The 22,777-nt window shown below is 31.7% G+C and overlaps 2 protein-coding genes across 5 annotated transcripts; one reads left to right on the top strand and one right to left on the bottom strand.

The window, feature by feature from the left end:
* The first annotated feature begins 4,653 nt into the window (after nucleotides 1–4,653).
* On the top strand, nucleotides 4,654–11,024 carry CYP97C10 (protein LUTEIN DEFICIENT 5, chloroplastic). The gene is made up of 15 exons (XM_003552382.4): nucleotides 4,654–5,187; nucleotides 5,408–5,621; nucleotides 6,098–6,169; nucleotides 6,276–6,386; nucleotides 6,862–7,053; nucleotides 7,187–7,348; nucleotides 8,054–8,149; nucleotides 8,235–8,336; nucleotides 8,823–8,855; nucleotides 9,160–9,240; nucleotides 9,327–9,409; nucleotides 9,834–9,965; nucleotides 10,104–10,164; nucleotides 10,347–10,412; nucleotides 10,660–11,024. The coding sequence occupies exons 1-15, from the start codon at nucleotides 4,859–4,861 to the stop codon at nucleotides 10,849–10,851; spliced, it is 1,926 nt and encodes a 641-aa protein (XP_003552430.1). The 5' UTR covers nucleotides 4,654–4,858; the 3' UTR covers nucleotides 10,852–11,024.
* Nucleotides 11,025–11,660: 636 nt separating this feature from the next.
* Nucleotides 11,661–20,162, bottom strand: LOC100779695 (sterol 3-beta-glucosyltransferase UGT80A2). 4 transcript variants are annotated; one of them, XM_006602769.4, is made up of 14 exons: nucleotides 19,677–20,162; nucleotides 19,306–19,502; nucleotides 18,349–18,585; nucleotides 17,083–17,194; nucleotides 16,349–16,519; nucleotides 14,988–15,033; nucleotides 14,733–14,790; nucleotides 14,273–14,450; nucleotides 13,886–14,016; nucleotides 13,214–13,316; nucleotides 13,048–13,124; nucleotides 12,920–12,967; nucleotides 12,684–12,833; nucleotides 11,661–12,177 (listed from the first exon to the last, which is right to left on the bottom strand). In XM_006602769.4, the coding sequence occupies exons 1-14, from the start codon at nucleotides 19,777–19,779 to the stop codon at nucleotides 11,983–11,985; spliced, it is 1,806 nt and encodes a 601-aa protein (XP_006602832.1). In that variant the 5' UTR covers nucleotides 19,780–20,162; the 3' UTR covers nucleotides 11,661–11,982. The 4 variants fall into 4 exon arrangements, with proteins under 4 accessions (XP_006602832.1, XP_006602831.1, XP_003552428.2 ...); XM_006602768.4 differs by having other exon boundaries at nucleotides 14,988–15,051; nucleotides 19,677–20,159; XM_003552380.5 differs by having other exon boundaries at nucleotides 14,988–15,051; nucleotides 19,306–19,489; nucleotides 19,677–20,158.
* Between the last annotated feature and the right edge of the window lie 2,615 nt (nucleotides 20,163–22,777).

The following is a 22,777-nucleotide window of genomic DNA, read 5'->3' as shown; positions in this document are numbered from 1 at the left end:
AAGTAAAATTTAAGTTAGAATCAAAGATGTTGAAAATGATAAATTGAAAGAATCTGCAGAAAAGATAAATTGCGTGAGAATGAGAAGGGTGCTCGATGTTATATGAAACAACAAATTAGGGAATTTTTTTTTCTAGAGTTACAAAACGAAATATACAAAATGTAACAAGTAAAAAAAATCCTTGGGTTCATGTAATTTACTACTCTAACTTTTTTAATTTGCTTTATTCTCTAATTTATTTTCATGTTAATATTTATCCAAACTTTTAATTTGTTCAATTTGGTTTATTCTTTTAGGTGTTTAAATTATTTTTTTCATATAAAAAATTATCTGCTAACTTTGCTCTATCTTTTACTCCCTCTATCTTATGATAATTATTATGTAAGAAAAAAATAAATTTAAAAATATTTGTCATTTTAACTTGTTAATGTAATATTAATTATTTTTTTCACTGCTAAACATGCATTTGTTTGAATGAGTTGATTACTATTACTACTTTATCACTAAAAATAGTATAGATAGTGTATAACTTGTAGATAAAAAATTCAAAAATCTTAAGGATTATTTAGGATGATTGTGAATTTTTAGATCCAATTTTTTTTTAAATATATTTTTGACTAAAATGTAATTGAATTAATTGTTTTTAATCAAACTTTGTATAGACCTAACTTGTTAAATCAATGTATAATTTCTTTATTTGCTAAAACCCAATCAATTGATAAAGAAAAAAATGAAATAAGTTGTTAGTCTTATGGGTATTTAGTATTCACAACCCAACTTGAGTTGAATTTAATAAAATTAAAATTTATTATCTGAACTAATCAAAATAATTTGGATTGAATTGAGTTAATTTTATTTAATTTTTCTATTAAATTCAAATCGAACCAGCTTGATCAATAACAAGTTGGGTTAGGTCTCTGGAAACAAAGTTTTAAATTTTTTTAAAAAAATTGTGATTTTTCCTTACCATTTTAATAAATTTTTGTGGGGATAAAATTGGAAAAAATGTTACTCCCTGAATATAACCATAATAATCAAGGTTCTCCATAAACTCAAATAATTGTATAAGACTTCTTTTTTTTCTTTTTTTTAACTCATTTTTTTATTAGAATATGCATTTTGATATTTGTTCTTTGGATGGACAAATAAACATTGTACACTTGAATAATATACTTCGACTATTTGGACTATGCTTATTGTTTAAAAAAAATGCTTCTTGATATCAACGTAGCACATAAAGCCAATAAATAAAATACAATAAATTCTGCAATCGACCGAATCAACCAGCTTTATTTTAAAATGTTATATAAGAAACATATATAATAAATTAAAATAAAAATTGTCATATTAACAAATTTGATTTGATTGGTTTGGGTTATACCAAAACAACTCAAAGTTTCAAACCAAAGCATTTAGGCTAGCTAGGTTGGATTAGCTATAATTCGTGAATGCTTATACATATATGAACACACAGTCTTAATTATGCATGAAAAATAAAATAAAATAAAAATATAACTTTGAATAGTCGATTTTTCCAAAAACTGACTTCTCAACAATTTTTTTTTAATTAAGAAGTTCGTTTGAACCAATCAAACTTTCTACCATATAAAAAAATGGAAATTAAAGAAAAAAACGTGTGGTAAAGAAATTTAAAACTTACGTGTTTTATGCAGAAAACTACCAAAACAATCGTTGTCTTCTTTCATTTTGTTTTTATTTTTCCTTTTTAAGAGTGAGACACCTCGTGAAAGTATATACGTTGTCGAATCTGGAAACATCACAACATCTCAACGTTATACGACGGTCGTGTTGTTGAAAAAATTGAATCTTTAATAGATTCTATTTTCGAGTGAATGGTAGATTAATTGATAGATAAAAAGAGAAGTTAAATTAATTATGACAATAAAAACTCACATTAATTAATTATCATAATAAAAACTCACATTTTTAAAAAATACTAATAAAAACTCTCAAATAGCTGAATTAATATTTATGATATCATAGTCATGATATGTCAGTGAAACTGAAAGTGATGATAACTCAATGGTAATGCGGTAAAGACCATGGAAAAATACAGAAAATCTTTAAAAATGAACAAGCTATAACGACAGTGGAATATTAAGTAAATATAGACTTGCACTATAAATAATTTTAATATTATCATCGATCACAAATCGTTATATATAATAAATTTGTTAAATAACAATAATTACTGCAACTTAATGAAATACTGTCAAAGTCATATTTATCATATAATTTTTAGTCTAGTATAAAAATTTAACACTGATAATACATAAAAAGAAATTAATGTCATAAAAATAATGGATTATGTTTCATTTTGGTGCATATGAGAGGGTAAAGGGCCCCAAGAAAAACTATATACCAAATTACCAATACTACACGCCATCAAAGGGAAGAATCCAAAAATGAAAAGCAATAGGGATCAAGAATCAATAATCGATCATGTCACCTTCACAGGGACTAATCCCTCTTAAGGCAATCCATTAGAGTCATGAGAACGGGGAGGAATATAGTGTACATCCACTTTATTGTTAATAAAAAATTTAAATATATTTTTATTCTTTTAAATTCTGGTAATTGTTTTTTAAGTCTTTTAAAAAAGAATTTATTTTTATTAATCTTTTAAATTTTTGAAAAGATGTTTTTTGTCCTTCTCATTTTTTTTTATTAATGATATCACAATTTGTCACCATCAAAAATATTTTTTTTAAAAATAAAATTCCTTAAAAATGATTTGTTAAAATTTAAAATAGTGATAATTCTACATCTATTTTTTTTCTTATTTAAAACCAACAAAATATGTAAAAAATGGCCACTATATCATACGAGTAAAATATTTTGACGGTTTAAATTTTCAAAAATCATTTTAAAAAGAATTAGAAAATAAATTTTGGCAGTTAAAAATTGTGTAAACTATAAACACATTGAAAAAAAGACTAAAAGTAGCTTTTTAAAAAATTTGAGGAACTATAAAAATATTATTTTTTAAAGACAAAATAATTATCTAAATTTAAGGGAATAAAACATATTTAAGTCATAATAAGATTCAATTTTAATCCATATACTCTGCAAAGCCCTTTCAGGCAATGCTTGATAGATAATGTTTTGAAGTTTTTAGGAAAATATTTAAATAGGGATGCTAAATTTTTATAATTAGTATTTAAAAAAACATTAAGAAATTATATGGTTAGAGAAAATATTAATTTTATTTTCATTTTTAATTGGAAAGATGTTATTTTATTTGCAAAGATTTGTTCTTTTTCCTTCTTTATTTTCTATTTTAATGACAAAAATGTTATTTTCACCACTATTGACAAAAATGTAATTTTCTTAACTTTTTATTCTTTGTCTTCTCTTTCATATTCTATCAAGTTGATGATTTCTCTTATTAAAGGGTGAGAAATTCCTAAACTGAATTATTTATAATTATATATTATTGATTTCTTGTTATTAATTCAAAATTATAGTATTTTCATATGCAGTGAGTGTAGCTCAATAGACGCATGAAATTTATAGAAAAAGACCATAATATAACCTATATATAAGTCACGCAAACAGCTTTTTTTTTTCTAAAGTTTTTTAACAATATTTCTTTTAGCACCTGATCATAAATTTTTTCTAAGTCAATAAAAATTATATGTAAGTCGTTTTGTTTTTTCTATCAACCTTTGTAAAAGATAAAATGTATTTGTAGATCTTCTCTGACATAAAAACAAATTGATTATTTGAAAATTTTACATCCATCACTTTAATTATGATCCTTGTCCATAAAATTACAAACCATTTTTCTTCTAACTTTTCCTTTTATACCAAAGGTTAGAACCTCTCATATCTATCTCCTTAACTGTCTATCCAACTCATTAGTCTCTTGTAGGAATATAATATCCACTACTTTCATTGACTAACTTGTCAACTTACCAATATTTCAAATAATAAATTTGATCCAACACTTAAAGTGTGTTTGATTTAATGTTTGAAAACTAAATTAAAATTCACTCTTCATAGAAAGTTGTGCATATAAGTTTGACAAATCATTTTTGCATTTAAGTTAAACATGAATATCATCAAAATGAAGGTTGAGTTTGAAGTTATTCCTTACTTTTTTGTTGAACATAGAAAGTTTCAAACATAAATTAAGTTATATTAAACTTATTTTTAATTAAAATTAAGTTTATAAAGTTGAGTTTAACTAAACTCTACTATTTCAACTGGAATCCAAATTTTCACTTAGGAGCTAGCTTTTTTTTTTTTACCTATATTCATCCAAAAAAATGTAAAGACCTTTGCTTATTCAACAATATATCTAGGTATTGATACAATGACTCTAGCTCATCCAACACTATACTTGAATGATACAATACATTATTTCGGTTATCAACTTAGCATTAGCACAAATCCATTGTGAATGATTCATATTCGGCATATATTGTAGAGGGAAAAAAAGTATATTCTATAATTTATAATATAAAATTGACTATATACAAGTAGATTTGTTGGACCATACAAACGTTACTCATTTCGACCCAAAAAAACGTGGATTGTACACCCCCAAACAGAAAGAACGTGGCTTACTCTAATACGAACAAAACCATAGTTATAGACGGGAAAAAAAAAAGGGATAAAGAACAAAACAATAGTCCAGAAACAGCATCTAACCAACTTGTTCACCGTTGGTTACTCAAGATTCCACTGAGAAGCTTACACACGGTACACACTACACACTACACAGTACCAAGTATTGTGCTGTGTGCATTAACCGCTTACACGGCTACACTTATCCGTTTCCCACTTTTTCATTCAGCGACAACAACAGCAACACTTTTTTTTTGTGCCATCCATGGCTTCCCACGTTGCTCTTCTTCGTGTCCCTCCTCCTCTTTCAATCTCCACTCAACGCTTCCATGCCAAACAGATTTGCATAAACGGACTCAAACTCACCAACACTTCTTCTTCTTCTTCTTCTTCTTCTTGTTTTCCATGTTCCATAACAACACAAAGAGGGTCTTGTTCCTCTGTGATTACATGTTCATCTTCAAATGGCAGAGACCCAAATTCGGTGGATGAGGAAGATGTAAAACAAGTGGAGCGCATTCTCGAAGAGAAACGACGAGCTGCATTGTCTGCTAAGATTGCCTCTGGGGAATTCACCGTGAAGCAGAAATCTGGGTATGCATAAAAAAAACCTTTAAAGTTTCAAAATTTTCATTTTTCCATCGGAATTTTCCTTTTTTTTTTGTGTTAATACAATAATGGGGTAGTTGTTAACATCCCCATGCGTCTTCAATTTCGGTCTAACTATAGTGCGGTGTATAATTTAAATTGGGTTTAGTCAAAGAGTGGTTTTTGTTTATTTATATGTTCTCTTTTTCTGTTGGGTTTGATCTAGTTTACTTTCAATAATGGAGGGCTTGGCAAAGGTGGGGGTGCCCAATGAAGTTCTGGAATTTTTGTTTGGTTGGTTTGAAGGGGGTGGCGAGCACCCGAAAATTCCTGAGGCAAAAGGGTCAATCAAAGCTGTTCGAAGTGTGGCCTTCTTCATTCCCTTGTATGAACTTTACCTCACATATGGTGGGATTTTTAGGTTGACCTTTGGACCAAAGGTTAGTTCTGTTTTTCTTTTTTCTTTTAGCTGAAATGTAGTTTATTTCTCTTTGCAAACAATGCTTTATGTGGGATAACAAGGTTTTAAATTGCGGGCGTCATTTTATCATGTTCCTTGATATTGAGGGAAATTGCAGACAAATGGGGTCGATGTGACCACAATTGCAGTCACTTTGTGGTTTCGGAGACCCCATGAACCTTGATGTTGAGGTCGAAATTGCAGTCGTGGACCCTTTTTCAAAACCTTGTGGGATACCAATGGGGTTTGACATACTTGCTTGACCTTACTTTTATGATATTTGCATGACTTGGGTTTAAGTTTTCAGGAGTTCCCCAATGGTAGGTGATTTGTAATCCCATTATGGTTTGCCATGGCATTGGAAAAGGGAGAAATTCCCTTAAATCTGAACTTTATCAATGAACAAAAGGGCACTGTATAGGGGATAACTGAGTTTTTCTCTTGGTTGTCTTACAGTCCTTTCTAATAGTATCAGATCCCTCTATTGCAAAACACATATTGAGAGAGAATTCAAAGGCTTATTCAAAGGTAATCAACTCAACAATCAGCAATGACTGCTGCTGTACAATTGCTTTTCTGTTCTCTCCCTTCTTTCATACATACCTGCATGTTATTCTTAGTACTTTATGTGCAGGGTATCTTGGCTGAGATCCTAGACTTTGTAATGGGGAAAGGGCTTATCCCAGCTGATGGTGAAATATGGCGAGTTAGACGTCGTGCTATAGTCCCAGCATTGCACCAGAAGGTATTCTAGTGTTCTTGGACTGACTTATTTATAGTCACTTTGAATAATATCCTAGATAGATTTCTTGGCTGCTAAGGTCATTATTTAAAGGGTTCCCTTCTTAAGTTGGAGAAACAATTGCTAAAATATGTAGGTGAGAATGGGAATCTCCACCAGGAAATACTTATTAAACTAGGCACAATTGCGTTATTTGATAGTTGCTTGGAAATTTTAGAAGCTAGTTAGTGTTGCTATTTAATGAGAAAACATAGATCCCATAATCAATATTCATCTCCATCAGAATGTCATGTATGACATGATATGCATAGAGCATCATATATATATATATATATATATATATATATATATATATATATATTCATTTTATGGTGTTGAGAGATGTTTGTTACTGCTTACATCATTCTCACTTTTTCTTAAATGGTTGCTATAACTTCTCTATCTTGATTTTAATTTCATTTCCTGATTGTGATTGTAGTATGTAGCAGCTATGATTGGCCTTTTTGGACAAGCTGCAGATCGGCTCTGCCAGAAGCTAGATGCTGCTGCATCTGATGGAGAAGATGTTGAGATGGAATCACTTTTCTCTCGATTGACCTTGGACATCATTGGCAAGGCAGTATTCAATTATGATTTTGATAGTTTATCAAATGACACTGGTATAGTTGAGGTATAGCTTTTGGAATATTCCCTTATCCTTCTGTATTGTACTATGTTCACGGTTCCAGTTTACAATTTGCTCATGCCAAGGAAGTTATGTGTATACAAGCTTCATATTGTTGCACTTAATTTAATTATATCAGGCTGTTTATACTGTACTGAGAGAAGCAGAAGATCGAAGTGTTGCTCCAATTCCAGTCTGGGAGATCCCAATATGGAAAGACGTATCACCACGTCTAAGGAAGGTTAATGCAGCTCTCAAATTAATCAATGATACGCTTGATGATCTGATAGCAATATGCAAGGTAATGTTGTCATTAGTGTTACACAAGCTTGCATTCTCAAAATAGGTTCACATAAGATGGTATGCAATATGTGATGCCACTGCAGAAAGGCACTTGTAAATATTGATATGCTGTCTACATTCTTGCACCTCTTATGATTATAATTTATGTTCATCATGAATATGAAATCTTTTTCACGATCTTTGGCACTATCTTCTATTCTAAACTTTGGTACTAGAGCCTGATTCCTAAACTGTTAGCACAAGTCAAATTCCAAGGAACCACTTGGTGATTAAGATGACCATCATTACAAATGAATCACATGCTTGTTCTTCCATTTTCATCATTTAAGTTTCATCCAAATTGAAGCACTTGACATCTGAGTATTCTTGCTTCCATTTCTGTTCACGAGTTAGATTAGGAAAACTTCTATGGTTAGATATTTAGAGCATGGATTGGAATCTTTGGTAGTTTACCCAGAATATGTACATACTTCTGCACAGCAAAGATTGTATCTCTTATGTATGTAGCCATACAGTAGTTTTTTGGTGATTTTCTTTTAAACATTGGAAATATAAGATTCATGCTTTGATATCCATGTTAGTTAAATAAATACCAATTTTATAATATGATAAATTTTCAGCTGCCATTGCCAGTCTTACATCAAAATACAGTTCTGTGATTCATAAGTCTTTGTTTCTTATATTTTTCCATTATCATTTTCAGAGAATGGTGGATGAAGAAGAGTTACAGTTTCATGAGGAGTACATGAATGAGCAAGATCCAAGTATTCTACACTTCTTGTTGGCGTCAGGAGATGATGTATGTTAACTGTGTCTCAAATTATTTTACTTGATAAAAAAAAACTGGATGTGAGAGCAAAATATGAAATAATGACTCTTTGTAGGTGTCAAGTAAGCAACTTCGTGATGACTTAATGACCATGCTCATTGCTGGACATGAAACATCAGCTGCTGTTTTAACTTGGACCTTTTATCTTCTATCCAAGGTAATAATTCGTGCTTAAGGTTCATGATGGGTGACCTCGTTTAATGAATCTAAGATAGGTTCTGATACCATCTTAGAATGTGGGTTTAGCCTAACTCAACCCTAAAAGCTAGCTCATGGGATGAAGGTTGCCTTTCACTTATATACTTTATCTTGACACTATCTATATCTGATGTGGGACTTGGATTTTTCCCAATAAATAAGCTGTTCACCTCATCCCTTGTTGGGCTGACTGTTGCTTTATATGGAATCGCAATATATTATCCTTTTTTTTTTCATTGCAAAAGTTTTACTCAACCAAGTGGGAAAAATTTGGTAAATAATGCAGGTTCGATAGAACATTGCAGTTATTTCTTCTCATCAACCCCGGATTGAGATGTATACACTTAAAAATGATTTGTTTGTAGTCAGTTAAGTGAAGAATTAATTTATAATGCAGTAATGACTAATACAAGAATATTTTTCTTCTCCTTTTTGTTCCCTGCAGGAGCCAAGAGTCATGTCCAAGCTCCAAGAAGAGGTTTCATGAGATTTTTAGGGATCGTTTCATTTGAGAAAGTGATTTCTATTTTCACTTTTAATTATGGTAATATCACTTGTTTTCACTGTGTTGTTTGTTTTCAAAGATTTGTGTAGAAAACAGTAATAACAATAAAAAATTGTTTTACTGATTCCTATTCAATCTTTGGAAACAGAAAACAAACTGAAAATAGGGTGCATTTTTGTAATTAAAAGTGCAAACACAAACATTTTTTCAAACCTAACAGCCCCTTAACTTTCAACCTAGTATCAATTATCATATTAATAATACATGATTTTCATAGGTTGACTCTGTACTTGGAGATCAATATCCAACTATAGAAGACATGAAGAAACTCAAATATACAACCCGAGTGATCAATGAGGTATAATGATGGCACACTTCTCATGATGTTTCATCTCGTTATTCTGTAGCTAGTAATTGACTTTTATAAATATATTCAATTGTTAGTCATTGAGGCTTTACCCACAACCACCTGTGTTAATTCGCCGCTCTCTTGAGGATGATGTTCTTGGAGAGTACCCTATAAAGAGGTAATTACAATAAATATTTGGTCTTGATTAGCTGGTTAATAGTTTTGCCAATTTTTGTCTTTTTTAAAAAGTCTTATTCTTTTTTGTTTCATCTTCAAGTTTCTTTTAGCACTAACCATAACTGTGAACTCATAGCTCCTGGTTATAGAGTAATTACACTAACCTCCTAAAGGTTTGATTAAATCACTTGAGGAAAAACAGACCTCCCTATTTTGAATCTTTATAGCTAAACTCTTTTAAAATTAAGCCACATAAGTATTAAGCTACACAGGATTCTCTACAGGTGAAAAACCAAAGACAAACTTTTCTGATGAAGATGTCAGTGTAATTTAGGGAAACCTTAAGAGATATAATATAATTGTTTCCTCTCAATACATCTTCCTTTCTGATCCATGGTGATTTTTGTATCATTAATTATTTGCAGAAATGAAGATATCTTTATATCTGTCTGGAACCTACATCGCAGTCCAAAACTGTGGGATGATGCTGATAAATTCGAACCTGAAAGATGGGCATTAGATGGACCAAGTCCTAATGAGACAAATCAAAACTTCAAGTATGTTATTTAGAATTAATCTATTTGTATGATTTCTATCCTCTGATGTTAAGGAGGATGATGTCTTACATTAGGCAAGAGTTTATCTTTGCTATAATGTAATTTACAAGCAAGTAATACTGTTATTCTTTCTTTCAGATATCTTCCGTTTGGTGGCGGACCACGGAAATGTGTAGGTGATTTGTTTGCTTCCTACGAGGTAATGCTCATTGCTATGTTGTTAAGTTTTTTGGTTATATGCTATTTGCCAAGGATCTAGTTGGAGAATCTTAAAATCATTAGTGGATTCAGTTTTCTCGAGACTTAAGTGAGCAAATGCTATTGCTCATACTAATGATTATTTATGTTTGTATGCTTCTATATATGATGCTTATTGTAAAGACTGTGGTAGCACTCGCAATGCTTGTTAGACGATTCAACTTTCAAATAGCAGTTGGAGCTCCACCGGTAAGTTTGGTACTTTGTCGTTATATTTTCAAGCTTTGATGAAGTCCGAGGATATTTTAAATTTTTTGGCAAAACCTTGAAGTTGCAGAACGATGTTCTTAAAGATTGCTTGAACATTTCTTCATAAAGTTTTAGGTTAACGGTGATCAAGCATGATTCTAGAATGAACTACACATCCCCATTTATCGGTTGGCCCTTGGCTTGCCATGATGTTTCTAGGATATGACTGAATCATTGTTTCTCATAGGTTGAGATGACTACTGGAGCTACAATTCATACAACACAAGGGTTGAAGATGACTGTAACTCACAGAATAAAACCTCCTATTGTGCCCTCATTACAGATGTCAACTTTGGAAGTGGATCCATCCATAAGCCTTTCTGATCAAGATGAAGTAAGTCAGAAAGGCGAAGTTTACCAGGCTCAGGCTCAGTCCTAATTGCTGCTGTATAACAAATCATAAACCATACAATGAGTGCAAGGGGGGAAAAAGTAGTATTCTTTATATTCTTTTAGCTGCTTGAGTGAAATTTGTAGTATGGTGAGGCTTGATATCCCCAACAATCCCCCAAACCCAGCTCCTTTGCAAGGAAGAGGGCAAAACTTCAAATCCTTCACGCCTTTACAATTCTTATTAAAAAGGGTGGAATACACAAATTATAAATTTATAAATACAACCTAAAATAAATTTGACAAGAGGTTGAACAAAAAAAAATTGATTTTCTGCCCACTTTTAATGAAATAGCTACTAAAAAATTGTAGTATGCACGTTAGTTTAGTAAAACATTTGGATTCGGGGGGAGTCATTATTTGAATATCCACAGATACTATGTGTATCCGATATGTATCTAATACAACGATACGATTATTTTAAAAATTTATATAAATAATTAAACATTAATATAATTGCATTTATGTAGATTCTAATTAGACCACGTTAATATAATTGCATTTATGTAAATTCTAATTAGACCACGTTACTATGAACAAAGTAACAATTATAAATCATTTTCATCATAAATAACTTTTTATCTAGTTAAAAAAAAAATTATTATCTACAAATAGGGGTAGCATTAATTGTGCTATTTTCTTGAAATTATTAGTAAAACGGTTTCTTGTTCATCAAAGGATAATATTTTGATGTTAACTTTTGCAACAGGTGATAAGAGTTTGGATATTTCACAGTAGTTTGAATATAATACTTGAAAAAGGCCAGTACACAAATAATCCAACAAGTTTGCAAACTTCTTGTCCATGAAATATTGCAGAGAAAATGATTAGTTATATTCTAAAAAACACTCGTTAATGTTGAGGGGTATATCATGCAAACCTTACACTAAAAGAAAAAAGTAAAGTAGCAAGATCTTGACAGTAAATTGGACTATACCGGAACCTTCATAAATGCTTCTGGTGAAGCTCAAACTCAACAAAATCACCGGGGCAATTTACTTTTCACAATTGCTGATACATCAGAATTAGATTGAAGAACGGACATGGTTACATGGACGAGTATGCTGTATGAAGACAGGTTTTTTGTATGCATTTTGTTATGGTCGATGCATGAAAAAAGCTATTTATATCCAGAAGATTTAGAGCAACCAAAGCATCCTCGTATAGAGAAATATTTATGAACTGATTTGGGTTCGGCTGTGGAGGCTAATCGCTTGAACTCGGCCGGATAATGTTTATAGAAGGCTTTAACCGCTCCTAGCACCCCATTTTCATTTTTCATGGCATTAGCAAGTTCAACTGCACGCTTTTTCACCTGCATATAAAAGCCCGAAACGATGTATCAACAAGAGTACAAGACAAAAGAAAAGACTTCCAATCAGCAAGAGTACAAAACAAACGAATAGACTTCCTGGAGGGCAATGAAAAAACGTTGACAATGAATGCACATCACCTATTACCATGATAACAAAAAACAAACGGAAACCGAAGTTGTGAAAAAGACCACTTTCAGTCAATAGTCACAGACTCCATACTGTATTTCAGGGGGCAAAGATTAATTGGTTTTTTACTTGGCTGTCTCCAAAATATGTCACTTCGCATAGCAATATATAAATCGGTATATCAAACCAGTAAATAAACAAATGTTTGATAAGCATAAACTATTAACAATCGCCAAGTAAAACGTATAATGATGTGCATATTATCATTTAATGATGGTATTAGATTTTTTTAAAATGTATAAACGGAACACATTTTATATGCTACATTCATAAATCGTAATACTAACTGCTCTGATCAGTAGTCACAGTTAAATATTACCTCTGGTTTCAGCATAAAGTGTATGGCATCAACCAGCCTATCAAATGAAAACTCATCCACCGGGATGGGTGCAGGACCTACTCCTCTAGCACGTACCCGATCTCCCCAAAATGGCTGGTCCCCAAAGAAAGGTACAATAGTTGTAGGGCACTACAAAAATGCAGAATAGAGATGATCTTATTGTGAGATGCATATAACAATGAAGTTTCAAAATTTCATATTACACGATACATTACTTCAGCTCTAAGACCAGCGGCAGTTGTTCCAGCACCCCCGTGATGTACCTGAGATTTGCAACTTTCAAGCAGAATTCAATTTAAATAAAAAAAAATAGTACTTCTACTGAGAAAAATTTAGAAGGTACCACTGCAGTGCATCGGGGAAACAGCCAATCATGCGGACAGTTGTCCAATAAATACACAGATTTATTTTGTTCTGCCACTGAGAAACAGAAGTTACTACATGTTTCAAAATCAAAGCAGCAAAAATAGCATACCAATGGCATGTTTGAAGTAGAAATTATGACTCACAAGACCCAAGACCACCCCAGCCTTTGTTGATGACACCTCTCTGCCCTGTTTCTTCCAGAGCGTGAATTATAATTTGCGTCATTTTCTCTGGTTGTTGTAAAGGCTGTTCAAAACTCCAACCAAAAAATTACATTAGAATAGAGGTTGCAGTGTTTAATAATGGCATACATCTATTTTGATTATTAATACAATCAAATGCAGAATTATAGCTCAGTAAAAATAGAGGTTTGTTTCTTCACAGTTTCATTTCTCTGCTTTGGCATATACAGGAAATGGAAGAGCCTTTATTTTCACTTCTAGAGCATGCCTTTTCTATTTTTGTTTTTCAATGTATACAATCTTGTCATTCAAAATGTCTTTCTTCTTAAGTGGACTTAGTTTGGAACAACTAATATGAAGTTATGGGCACTCCCTGGAACAACTAAAAAAATATGATCTCTTAACTTCCCTTCTCATTGACAACTTTCAAAACAGAACTAAATATCAAAAGGTAAGGCACATTTGATTCAATGCCCAAGTGTGGAACAAACCACTGAGTCACACACACACACAAACATATATACACACACACTACTAGCAAATGCTACTTGAAAAGTTATATTTAGATAGTGTATTCGGCAGATTCATCAAAGGGTAATCAGATGAGCTAAACACATGAATGCAGAAACTCACAAGGCTACCAAATCCAACATAAATAGGTTTTTCTCCCTCTTCAAGCCAATCTACTAGCGATTTTGGTGGTACATAATTTGAAGCAAGGTCAAGGAAACAAAATCCAACCACATCAATCTTAGGTCCCCAGTCTGCAGATCAAGTAAAACACAATTAGATTGTCACAATATCCTTCAAGAAACAGCTCAAGTCCAGGAAAACCCAGGTCAGAAAGAGAGAGCAAAAACTGGAAAGGAAAGAGATGCTGATGAGAGACGATAATGATTATGTAAGAGTATGCATCAAAACTACATACTGTAACAACAATTGCATACAACTATAGAGGTATATCAATAATAGAAAAGAGAGGACTACAATGTGAGAGCACACTATAAATACACATCTAACCTTTTGGTTTAGGGACTAAGTGAGGGCTCCATATATAACCATGGGGCACATCAAAAGGGTGAGTGTAAGATCCACTTAGATAAGTAATAGGCTTTAGCTTCAGCTCTTTCTTCCTAAACTCATTTATCAAGTCTCGTATTCCAAGCCAGATTAAAGCATCAACTATTTGATATGAGAGCTGAAAGACTCAAAACACAAAGCAAAACGAAACTTAGGCATCTTAAGGGAAATTAATAGATGAGAAATGCTAGCTACACTCTTTCTAACACTCTTAATTGGAAATCATGAATTTTGGTGGGTCATATTTCGCATTTAATGACTCTCTCTCTCTCTTGATTTAGTAGTGGAACCCACCAAAATTGGTGATTTCCAATTAATTTCAGCCAATCATAGAGAGTGTCGCTAGCATTCCCCTTAACAGATTGGCTAATTTCAGATTAACAGAGACCGTAGAACTCACTCTGTAGCCAATTGGTTGCTTAACACGGGAAAGAGGATGAGGAAATTCACTAGTAGGCCTGCAAATATAGTAAAACATCATCATGCAAAATCGAAGTATAAAAAAATCCTATAACTTATCTACTTATCTGTTCTTTATGCAATACTGAGAACTATACTAATTCCCAAGTCAAGGCTTGATACCCATAGGACAAAACTCAACAGAAATATAGATAATTAAGGGCAGGATTAGCCCATGTCATGAAACAAGACTTACGTCCATGGCATTGTGAAGAATATGTGAAGTGGAACCTTTAGATATTCTGCAACATGAGTATGCCCTGCATAAGTTTATGTAGGTTAAAAGAACATAAAAAATATTTCTTAGTAATACATAATAGCTGCAAATAATCTCTCAGATAGTTTGCTAGACTCGTCATTTCTATTCCTCTTCAGCTAACTTTATTTCTATTTTCTATTAGTAGTTTCCATGTTTGGGACTTAGTAACTTAAAGGAGGAAATTCTTGTTCAGTCTAAAATGTGTTTCATCATGCATGTCAGCTTGAGAAAACTAGGATATTGTTCTTCCCCTCTCTGACATGAGTTACTTTTCACAGCCACTATAAAGTGTCCCATAAGTTTATTTCCCATTTCTTTGCTGAACTAGTATACCCTTTTCAGTATCATAATGAAATGATGTAATCCTCAAAACCATAGCTAATCTAGCTGTTTAGCCATCACAGTTCCCTACAATAACAAATCAATAAATCCTGGAAATTGCTGCTGCCAATACACTCTTGCACCCTATGCCTTTGACTTGGTCCACTCTTTAAATTTAATACTTTCAAACTCAATCAACATAGAGCTCCAGAAACCTTGCTCTTTATGGTCTCACAAGACCCTAATGTGGGAAACTAACACCAACTAAAAAGTCACTCTAGAGAGGTTTCCTTGTAAGATGTTCATCAGTATCACAAGCTGCCAAACCACACTAGAAAAGGAAAAGAAAATTTCCAGATATGCTTCTATATTTATTTTTTCCTAGGGTCTACCCAGACTACAATTAGAAAATGTTAGGGTAATAGTTCCAATATGCTTATCTGTCAGTCTTAATTGTCCTTATCTGTTAAGCAGTCAGAGTAAATGTAACAGAACCTGTATGATTTAGTTAGTTCCTTCAGTTGATAGTTTCAGAAAAAAAAAAAGTTTTCCAATTTTCTCTTAAGCTTTCTCTTATTTTCTCTTTCTCATTGATTCTTGATTTCTAATGACAAACATAATTTAAACTTTAGATTGTGATCCTCTAAAGTGCATGGTGTACTTTTAGTCTATGAAATGTTGAATTAGTAGCTATTGGAGGATTAACAGATAAAATACAGGCACAATTATAATGAATTGTGATATTACTATTCTGTACTTACCAAGCACTTCAGAGGATACAAATCCTAAAATTTTATGGGACATCAAGTTTGATGTTGAACTTTTTGTTACTATGCAATCTCTTATTACTTGATAAAATATTTGAATTAAATTCTCATTACAATGAAAAAAGACTTCTCTTTCAATGTTATTTATAGTTATTATGAGGCATAACATGATGAAATTTAAAGGAAAACTAAATTTAAGTAAAATCTAACCATATGCTGGAGGATTGGCAATTATTGCTTCTGCTTTAAATGGGGCATTAGACTCTGGGTAACGACTATTGCATGCCTTGAGCAAAGTATTAATAATATCCTTGATTTGATTTCTTTGTGTATGTATTTCTGAAGGTCCTGATGGCAAGAAGCCTTTATTCTTGACCATATCTGATGAAATCATGTATATAAATAATTTGAAAGCATGAACAGAGAAGAAACACTATTCATCAAAAGACTACAAATATTTATATTTGAAAACTGGCACAAACATCCCCTCACCTGCATATGTGCAAAACTGTATCATTCATTCCGAAGAGTAAATCTCATTTCTTGATTCTATATTAATTCTTCCATTTACCTTCTATTCAAGCTATAGATATCTTAATTTTTTTTTAAATAAAGTTTTTGGGAATGCCTCTTTTACAAATATCTACAGCATAAATGACATTCTTTTTAAGGAGGGATGGGGTGTCATGAGACCTAGCTCACTGGCTAAGGTGGACTGTATATTTCATCTAATTAATTATGTTTGTGTTGAATTATAAAGAAAACTACAAATCGAGTCCTACTATCTGCAGCTCAAGTTAGACTGTTGGGTCAAGCTACTAAGAAAAGATAGTTTCAGTGGTCACTGGTCATTACAAGGTGATGTCATTACTTAACACCTCTAAACCATTAAAACAACTTGGATCTAGAAAGATCATATTTTGGATAAGACAAGAAACACTTACAACCAGCGAGAACTTTGGGATCTCCACCCAAAGGGTAAAACTCCAAGCCTGCATTCATGACAAAATCTTCAAAGTTCTTATGAGTAGCTAGCCTAACCCTGTGGCCATCTTCCTACAAAAGATACCAGCTTCAATTAGGTTGCATTACATAGGATTAAAATTGACTTTAAGCAGTTAAGTTGAAAAAACTATGCTTATAAAGGAGGAGAGAATGAAAATGATTAAAAAAATAAAGAAATATCAAGATTTTAGAAAGTAAAAGTTTGATAAAGCACTAAGCTAATTAGAAACAGAGTTTGTGATCCACAATGAAACATAGAAGGGGCTGACAGTTTCAATCATAGCCAAAATAAATGAATGTAGCTCTAAGATCAGCTATGATTCCTGTGGGGTGGATACACGGGAAGCCATATGAAAGGGTTATTGTCAATACATTTGGAATATCATATGTTCTGTGTACAAGTTGTGAAACTATAAAAATTTCATCCTATTCAAGTGTCTCTCAATGGCACAAAACTGCCATTTCCTTTTGAACTACAACAGACTACAATAGTTTCAACTTGGATAACTTAAGAGAGAGAGGTAAGGATATCACATGCATATCTATCTGAGGTAAACTGTAAATCTACTGTAAGCTCAATTGCTACACAAAACCTGAACTACACCTTCTTAGAGGATATCAGTGATGTTCCCAGGCTTTTGAAAGCAATTAAGCAAGACAAAGCAGGGTCTCAGCATTACAAGTAGAAAATTACAAAAATATTTTTTTGGTGCAAAACTATTTTGTAAACAAATAATAATAAGGGGTTCATCCAACAGTTCTCAAATTCTTATTTATCCCAAATTTTAGTCCAGGGATTGATCAAGACTGATAAAAGGTGTCCAAAATATCATGGTTTTAAAGGTTTCTGAAAAGCACCTGCCATTAATCTAAGCTAGGTTTAAAATTGCAGACTGCATCACTCTGTATCACTCTGCACCACTGCAAGCCTACCCACAATTTAAAATCTTGAATATATAACCTCAGCACAAAGAACTAATAACCTAATTTCTATTATTCTGAAATGTTGCCAGTGTAAAATTAAACATTTCAAACCCTAATTATTTCCAAAAGCTCAAAAAAAGTAATGATATGCAACACATTCTTCTATCCTCGATAGAGAGTCTACAATAAAACTATACACCAAGTATTTTCATATTCTATTATATACTACTCCTATAACATTGTGTATAACTAATACTACAGAAACCAGGAATGCAAAAAACCTGAAGACGCTTCCCCATGGCAACAAATGGTTGGACATCTCCCCGTGTGCCAACTATAAGCATTACGATTTGAAGTGGTTCAATAGGCTGAATATCCTGACTGTGTATTGCATCGCAAAATTCATCATGAGATTCATCGCATTTAACATCATGCTCAATATTACTTCCTTCTCCTGATACTTTAATTTCAACTGTACCATCATCCTTAAGTATGGAAGCCCGTTTTATCCATCGCATCTACCACATTTGCAAACAGTTTCCGAGGATTAAAAAAAACGCATGCAGAGAATTTAGGAACATTAAATTAAATATTTTAAAGTCAATCATTCGAAGTAGCATCAGGAGATGCAAGGCATGCAGAATAATTGTTGGCTTACTCAGCAACCTATTAATGGATGTATGAATGCATGAATACGGATATGTACAATTGAGACCTCATTTAACACGAAACTACACTCCAGCATGCAACTGTTAAGACCCTCCAATTAAATTGATGCATGAAGCTAACTTCCCAACAACAAAATTTCAACTGAAAAAAAAAATCACGTAAATTTTAAGAATGCAACACAGTGATCTAGTCAAACCTTTTTCTTGAAGGTAACTTTCTCATCAAGGAACATTCATTCAAATCACGTAAATTTTTAAGAATACAACAAAATTCATCATCACATAGTCTGGTCCTCAGGATGACAGTATAACGCAAACTTTTAATGACAAGTTGTGCTGGTAACCAAAATAAGTGACTGCAAACATTGCAAGAATAAAAAGCTCAAAGAAATTTCTTACAAGGACTAAAAACAACCCCCCCCCCCCCCCCCCACATAAAATTACACTTCAGCATACCACTGTACAACTTAATAGATGCATAAATCTAACTTTCCAACAACAACATTCTTAGTGCGAGTTTTCAATTGCGCGAAGAATTTTTAATTTACAAGTCAAAGATTTTGGCGAAACCTTTTTCTTGAAGGGAACTTTCTCGTCAAGGAACTTGGCAAGCGCCAATGCACTGCTTCCCTTGCTCCTATCAACTTTAGCAACAGCAGCATTCTTACCGTTAACCTGATCGGCCGGTTGAGCAACCGGCGCAGCCTCGGCATTCCGCGACGGCGACAACGACAACATAGAGGAGGATGGATTCCTGTCAATAGGCCCTGCGTAAGAACAATCCAAACACGAAACCAATCCACATAACCACATGAATTATTTTTATTTATTTTCTCATTCTTATTCTACACTATCATCATCATTCCACATTTTCAATTGCATCATGTAATAACACGCGATCTGGAGAAATGAATGAAATGAACGAAGGAGGAAGGGGTTACCGGAAGAAGCGGCGGGAACGGAAGTGTTGTCGGCGTCCAAGTAGACTGAGATGTCACTGGAGGAAGAGGAAGCGCGGCGGAGGTGAGTGTTCGCTTTGGCCATCGGAGAACGAATGATGTGTGTAAGGGTTTGTTTGTTTGGAAGGATATGGAAAAAGAAAAAAAATAGTTTGGTTGATGGCGATGCTGCGGAAGGAAGGTATATAGTTTTTCAGATGCTTTTGCCTTTTTTTCTTTTATTTTGATTTTGAATTTTTTGGGGAAAGGGAAAGGAGAAGGCGTCAGAAAAGATGAAGGTGGTGACACGTGGAAGGTGGTGGAGGGAAACGGTAATAAGGCACGTCGTTTTATTAGTTCTTCTTTGTTTGTGTGTGAATTATTATGATGATAACTGCTCCACAAAACCGCTTCGGATGCTTGTCACTTGTCGCCGGCATGCATGCATGTGTCGACCAAACTAACTACCTTGCGTCTTTGCTTCAAAAACTCTTTTTTTTTTTTTTTTCTCTAACGAGAAGAAAAGATTTTTAGATTTTTATCAATACAACATCCGTTTTTTTCTAGTGTTGTTTGATTCATTTTCCTGTTTTTTTTAAGAGCTTAATAATATTTATATACGGTTATTATAAAAAAAATCATATATTTGTATTATATATGAACCAAAAAAAATTATAAATATAGCTTTTAAATAATTATTACCTTTTCTTTTTATTTTTTTAATTTTATTATGTAGAAATCAATAAATATAATAATTTTTCTTGATTCTAATGAAATATGTGTGAAGTTTTCTATTTTTTTTCTTCATTTTACAATAAATACATGTGTAAATTAACTAAAGATAAAGAGATAAATAAGGATATAATTGTTAATGAATAATTAATGTGATGTTAAACTTTGTAAAAGACAGATAAATAAGAACAAAATTTCTTCAATCAGATAATAATTATAAAGAAACAGAGGAAGCATTATTTTTTGTTTCTAATTTGATTGACGATATTTTATTATTAAAATAAATTCATATTAATTGATATTTTTGGTTTTTAATGGAATATTGAAACATTTATTTTAATCTTTTCCCCTAATAAATATTGTGATTTAAAATATTATTTAATGATAATTTATTAAAATTAAGAAAGAGAGTAAGAATATTCGAGTGAAATTGATATCTAATAAGAGATTTTTTGGATAAACAATTCTATAAAAAATTATAAGAGAATAAAATAAAATAAGTTTTTTCATAAACTAAAATTAATTTATGTATAAGTTAAAAATTAATTTTTAAATAAATTAATATGAAAAAATTATTAAAGATTAACTTATGCATAATTTTATTTCTTATTATATTTTCTTAGTAGTATTTATGAGGAAAATTATTCAAGTTAGCCTTAAGTATTGTTGCCTTGAGGTTCTTATAATAAATGTCACCCTCTCTTTTTTATTTTGAAGTGTAATTTATTATTTGTAAATTTTTTATTATACTAATCATGTAAACATTACTGTGAGATTGGCTTCTTTTTTTTTTTTGTAAGATGACTTTTGATATTATAAATAAGAAGTCTTTTACAACATTTAAATTTTGATCGGTGTACTTATTCCATTTTTGAGTCTTGACAATAAGTTACATTTTTAATGATACTAACATTTTCATAGTGTAATGAATAATGATATTGGCATTGTTGAATGGTATGGAATTAAGATTCATTAGGAATGTTAGATGAACTATGAGATATTGGTTATGTGAGGCTAAAATTAGTTGAAAAGTTAGTTAGTAGTTAAAAGTAAAAAAAAATAATTTATTAAATTATAAATATTTGATATAATTAGTTTTTAAATTAACTGAAAACTATAAAATCATAAAAAAAATAATAAAATCATGATTTATTTAAAAAGGATAATTAGGAAATTCGATAAATATATATTAAGGATAAAGTTGGAAGAAAATATAAAAAGATACAAACTAATGTTTTAAAAAACACCACTTCAAATAACATTTTAAAAAACATTATAAGTTATCAAAAATCTACTAGAAAAAACTTGGTTATTGAACAATCAAACAAATATTTCAACTAGTAAAACAAAACTAAAAGCTAGTTGAAATGTCTTCCCGAGCATAACCATTGTGGTTTTATTTTTTTAGTGATAAGTGAATAGGAAAGAGTTATAGATTACTCTAGGAATTGAAATTCATATAAGTTATGTTTTAAAATTTGGACTGATCCAACCAGTTTGATCATGAATCAAAGGTCTAGTCGAGTTGGGTTGATCATCAAATCGGCCGGTCATGTAGTTGTCCTGATTTAATCCCGGTGTAACACTTCGATTCAATGGTTTTGGTTGAATTAGTGAACCGATTAGACCAATATTAATTTTTTTCTTACAAAAGGCAAAGTTTAGTAAAAATACAAAAAAACGTGATGCACTAAAAAATTGAACTAAGGACCTAAAATTTATTTAATGGATCAATGTTACGGACCAAAGGTAGGTGAGGGCCTTGTATTTGAGAACAAGGTGAACTCCTATACTAAGCTACTGATATTGCTTTGAAATTCATATTTGATATCATTCATCATACTCGAAGGTTACATATATAGTATACTCTAGGTGCAAAATGACAAAGGTCCAGACAACAAATAACAGAAAACACTATTGTTGACAAGATATTCTCCTATAAGTGGATGTTACTCACTACTAACCTACCAACATCTTATTCTTCTAACTGATTTCCTAACTTGCTCATAGCTTCTGGCTTATCAATCAACTTACTATCAAATTTTGTGATTAATTATTAAACTTATAATATAATTAATACATATACTTATATTGATTTGTGTGGTTCAATTATTGACTCACTGATTCGACCAGTGACTATAGCCTTTGGCTTATCAATCAACTTACTATCAAATTTTATGATTAATTATTAAACTTATAATACAAATAATACATATACTTATATTGATTTGTGTGGTTCAACTATTGACTCACTGATTCGACCAGTGACTAAGCAACCCAGTGTCTCAATTGTAGCACCTCAGTTCTCGTAAAATAAATTAAAAATTTATTTTATTTTAAAATAAATAGAATTTAAGAAAAATAATGAATTT

This window comes from Glycine max, chromosome 18 (genome assembly GCF_000004515.6).
Source record: "Glycine max cultivar Williams 82 chromosome 18, Glycine_max_v4.0, whole genome shotgun sequence".
Lineage (NCBI taxonomy): Eukaryota > Viridiplantae > Streptophyta > Magnoliopsida > Fabales > Fabaceae > Glycine > Glycine max.
Note: the sequence above shows the minus strand (reverse complement) of the source record. Positions and strands in the feature narration are given on the sequence as shown.